The 5,032-nt window shown below is 41.3% G+C and overlaps 1 protein-coding gene across 1 annotated transcript; it reads right to left on the bottom strand.

Moving 5' to 3' along the window:
* Positions 1-793: 793 nt before the first annotated feature.
* On the bottom strand, positions 794-1,525 carry LOC111897840 (uncharacterized). The gene has a single exon (XM_023893780.2). The coding sequence runs from the start codon at positions 1,523-1,525 to the stop codon at positions 794-796; it is 732 nt and encodes a 243-aa protein (XP_023749548.2).
* Positions 1,526-5,032: the final 3,507 nt, after the last annotated feature.

Below are 5,032 nucleotides of genomic sequence, written 5' to 3'. Positions count from 1 at the left end.
GTGGGGTTTCAGCTGTCGGGAGGCATAGGCTATCACCCTATCTCGTTGCATTAACACGGCACCAAGACCTTGAAGCGATGCATCACAGTAAACCACCATATCCTCAACCCCATCAGGTAAGGCCAAAATCGGAGCATCACACAATCGTTTCCTTAGCTCATCAAACGCCAGCTGCTGCTCCGGGCCCCAAACGAAATTCATTGATTTCTTGGTCAATCGGGTGAGTGGTAAGGCGATTTTAGAGAAATTTTCAATGAACCTCCGGTAATAACCGGCTAAACCCAAGAAACTGCGAATTTCAGAAGGTGTTTTTGGAATCTTCCATTGTTTAACCGCATTAACCTTGGCTTGATCGACCTTAATACCGTTTTCTCAATGTCAGAGGGTGAGTACGGAATGCTGTTTTCTCAATGTCTTCTTCACGAACCCACATCTGATGGTAACCGTAACGTAAATCAATCTTGGAAAACCAAGATGCTCCCTGAAGCTGATCGAAAAGATCGTCAATACGTGGCAATGGGTACCTATTATTTATCGTGCGCTTGTTTAGCTCCCTATAATCAATACACATTCGCTGGGATCCATCTTTCTTCTTCACAAAGAGAATAGGAGCACCCCAAGGCGAGCAACTTGGCCGTATAAACCCTTTATCACTTAGTTCTTGAAGTTGATCTTGGAGCTCTTTCATTTCAGGTGGTGCCAAGCGGTAAGGAGATTTTGCTACCGGAGTCGCACCTGGCACCAAATCAATGCGAAACTCCACTTGCCGAACAGGTGGCAAGCCAGGGAGTTCCTACGGAAAGACATCGTTGAAGTCGGAAACGACAGGAACGTCGTCTAGTGCTATAGCAAAAGAGCAAGAAGCCATAGCCAGGCGGGGAATGTCCCCCTGAATAATAAGTTCTCCACCTCTAGGGTTTCGAACACGAACTTGCTTCTTACGACAGTGGATTTCCGCATCAAACGCATCAAGCCAATCCATGCCTATGATAACGCAGAGCTCTCGCATCGCAATAGGGATAAGATCAATAGGGAATTCAACTCCAGAAAACTCGAGAGTGCAACTCCGATAGACATCGGTGACATAAATAGTGCGGTTGTCGACAACATCGACAACCATTGGGTGAGCCAATTTTCCGATACTACGCCCCAAACGATTAATAAACGTGTGAGATACAAAAGAATGGGTAGCACCGCTATCAAACATAACAACATCGGGCTTGGAGTCTAGCAAATAAGTGTCTGCCACTGTCGTTGTAATCACTGGCTCCTCCACAGTCATCTGGTGAGCACGACCTCGTGTCACCATAATGGTTCCCTTAGAGGATGATGCAATTGCAGGATTTGTACCCCTGTCTCCTTTACCAGTCTTCAACTTCGGGCATTCAGGCTTCTTGTGTCCCGTCTCGTTGCAGTGATAGCAGACGGGAATTGCAGAAGTAATATGAGGTACTGCACTTGCAGGGGGATCCCTACAATTCTTCCAATGATGCCCTGGCTTTTTGCAGTTGTAGCATATCAACATATTTTTCTCGCCCTGAAGACGTCCTATACTCATACCTTGACTTACTACCCTGCTTTTGCGTTTTCTGGGCATCTCTAGATGTCTTGGAAGAGGTGTCATTGGCCTTCCTCTTGGACTGGGTCTGCAACTCGATTTCCCTCCTCCTTGCTACATTCATGATCGCAGATAAATTCGAGAACTTCTGCATGCTAACAAATTCCCGAATCTCGATACGCAGGATGGCCGTGTACCGGCTGACTAACCAGGCCTCGTTCCCAGCAAACAAGGGGCAAAAAGATAGCATCTCCAAGAACTTGGCGTTCAGGTCACTAACGGATTCGGTAGTCTGCTGTAAGGCCATGAACTCTTGCTGCATCCGCTGCTGCTCCACCTTAGGCACATATTGTGCCTCGAACCTCTCCACAAATTGGGCCCAAGACATGGCCCTCACTTCGTCTTCGTTCAATAGAGCGGTGCTGGTGTTCCACTATGTCTTTCCCCTTTTTCACAGCTGATTCATGGCGATCACTGCTTTGTACTAGTCCGGACACCCAACACTTATGAAGGCACCCTCAACATCTGACACCCAGGGCTTAGTAGCAACTGGGTCGGATTCACCATTCCAAAGAGGAGAGCTACACTTGTTGAACTTCTCGAAGTAGTATGCCGAATCCTGAACAGGCAGAGACAGTAACGCTTCCCCGGGAATAGCCGCGAGACGCTCATCCAGAAGAGCACCGAATTGGTTGATTATGTCGTTGGTCACACCCGGGATTAGTTCGTTGAAACCGTTATTGAATTCCTCAGCGACAATATCCCTAACTTGCTCCATTTGGAGCTGATTAAGTCGAGCAGGCAGAGCCATTGGTATCCACAGAAGAAGGAAAATCTTAGAAACAATTCAGCCTAGATATTTCTAGGAAGACAAAACACTCAGCTTGCCGAAAATTTTTCAACCTTGCCCCGACTCGAAACCGGCACCGATGTTTCAAATAGTAGGGGCCCTTCTACTACCTTCCACACAAGTTCCAATTTCGCATTCGCGTCTAGTTTCAAAATTTCCAGTTCGCTCTAGCCGTTAATTTTACAACTCTCTCACATGTTAACACTAACTAAGTGTGTAATCTAATATTTTAAGGCTAGTAGAATCCAATTCATAGTCAACAATTTAACATAAACATTTAACATAAGAAATAAGGCTTACTTGGCTAGCTGACTGGTACACCGCGACATCTTTCACTACTAGTCTTCAGAAAGTTTGAAAAATATTTTAAAAAGATAATAAACTCTTATAGAGCCTCAAATTTGAGTCTAGAACATCCACAAGAATGCCTAGTTCCCTCAAACTGTGGCTCTGATACCAACTTGTGACACCCAATTTTTTTTTTTGCAAAAATTTTAAACTTTTAAAACGCATCTTAAATTAAATTAAAACAACTGAAATAGTCATAACATAATCCATCAACTTAATAATCATATAAAATAAGTGCGGAAGTAATAATAATAATAAGGTCCCAACAAAATAACTAGTAGCGATGTCCCGATGCTCCATGTCAAGCCTTAGCCTCATTAATCTTAACACCTGAAAAGTTATAAGGGAAAAACGTAAGCACAAAGCTTAGTGAATTCAAACACAGACATTGTACTAACATTCATATTTACTAGCCCTAATCCATTTTCCAATTATAATGATAAAGGCAAAGAACGAATCAATGTCTATATTACGAGAAGGACTTGTAGGTTTGAACCGCACCGGGAAGATCCCGTATCATTTGGCCCTAATCACCGCACCTCAAGAAGAGTATTACGTTGGTGATCTTACCTACCCACCGCACCGGTAAATCCATATCCTTTGGTGGTGTCCCCATATCCATAATTAGTTACATACAGTGCACATGTACGAATTAAAACAATACTTATATAGTATAAATTCAAATAATCACACACGAGCTAACTAGCAAACACAATCATCAATACAAAGGTGTGAGAGAACTCACCTTGAGTGAGTATTAAGGATGGCTAACAATCAAATAATGCTACCAAGCTTGAGCAAACTTCAAAACCTCACCTAAGAAGGACTAAAGGTTAGAAAGGAGAAGTAACGAAGCTATGAGTTGAGAAAAGAGTAATCACAGCAAGGTCTCTAAAACAGACCTACTGTTCAAAATGGATTTACTCCAAAATCTAAAACAGAAACATAGCTTTAAATAAATTTTTTAGGAAACTATGATTGCTCTGGATTCCACAACTATAAAGAACTCATTCTAACTCCAAAAGATGAATTAAATATGAATTTTACAAAATGGTGTATCACTTCTGTCTCCAACAATACAGTCAAGTGATGTTGGCCAATTCTACCCAGCTTGTGTGTAGAATTAGTCCAAAAGAAAATTAAGAGAAGTAAAGTACATAGAATTGAAAGTCTCAGAGTTGGAATTGAATGAAAAGCATCTCTCAAACTCCATATATAAAATTCACATTGTGGACAATCACAGCACTAGCAAAATCTGGTGACTGCCCACTGACCTGGAGTGTGGATCCATTATACCCAATTTATAATTGGAAATAACACCCCATATTCTCCAGATCTTAAATTCATAATATAAGGAACATATAGAAACTTGGAATCACTCTGTATCCTTTTCCAAGCCTTAGAAATGATGAAAACAAAATGACATATCAGAACAGACCCGGATCAGACCTAACAGCAAAGATGCCATTCTTTCACATAGATAAATCCCTTATCAGTGAGGTTGGCCTTCTTAAGAAAGTTAGCCAACACAATTTGTGAACTTTTGGAACTGTTTTGGCGTCCGTTTGAGTTCTATAACTCCAGATATGATTTTTACAAAATGACTACAGATCTGATGGAAAACAGAATCGTAGCCACCCGTGATTCCTTTTTGGCTTATCCATCCTTCTCCTTTTGAAACACATCTTAAGATGTGTTCATCATCCCAATTCAGTCCCCATGATAATGGTGGTACTAAAAAGGGTTAGGGATCATTAGGATTTCATTTAGCCACAAGGATGTAATAATAATCAACATGAAAATAAACATAAGCACATAAAATCATCATTCTCCCTTTTAGGGTTTCCATGATCTTTTGCCACATGTAATCCCCTAGATCCATCATCCACCATATATGGGGTGAAGATAGGATCTTGACATGATGTATAACATACAATTACAATAAAATAAGAATGAGAAAAGGTGAAGATGAAATAATAAAACTAGAACAAGGTTATGAATCAAGTCGTAAGAAAGGATAAGGAGGTTCATACCAATACGAATCAAGGCTGGAAATGAACAAGAATTAAGCTCCAAACAGCCCCTTGGTTGCTCTTGATCCCAAAGAGAGAGAGAGAGAGGGACGAGTTTTGAGAGAGAGGGAGGGTTTAGAGTGTTTTCCTTGTGTGTGTTCCAAATGATTCAATTTACACATTAAGTACTATTAACTAGATGGACTTTGCAAATAGGCCCATAGTACATGGACTTCAATAAAAGGAGTTTACAAGATGATCAAA

This window comes from Lactuca sativa, chromosome 5 (genome assembly GCF_002870075.4).
Source record: "Lactuca sativa cultivar Salinas chromosome 5, Lsat_Salinas_v11, whole genome shotgun sequence".
NCBI classification, from domain to species: domain Eukaryota; kingdom Viridiplantae; phylum Streptophyta; class Magnoliopsida; order Asterales; family Asteraceae; genus Lactuca; species Lactuca sativa.
This window is presented reverse-complemented; position numbering and strand designations above follow the sequence as displayed.

Bases quoted from the DNA above. Each gene is read 5' to 3' on its own strand.
- LOC111897840 (XM_023893780.2), bottom strand. From the start codon at position 1,525: ATGTTGATATGCTACAACTGCAAAAAGCCAGGGCATCATTGGAAGAAT.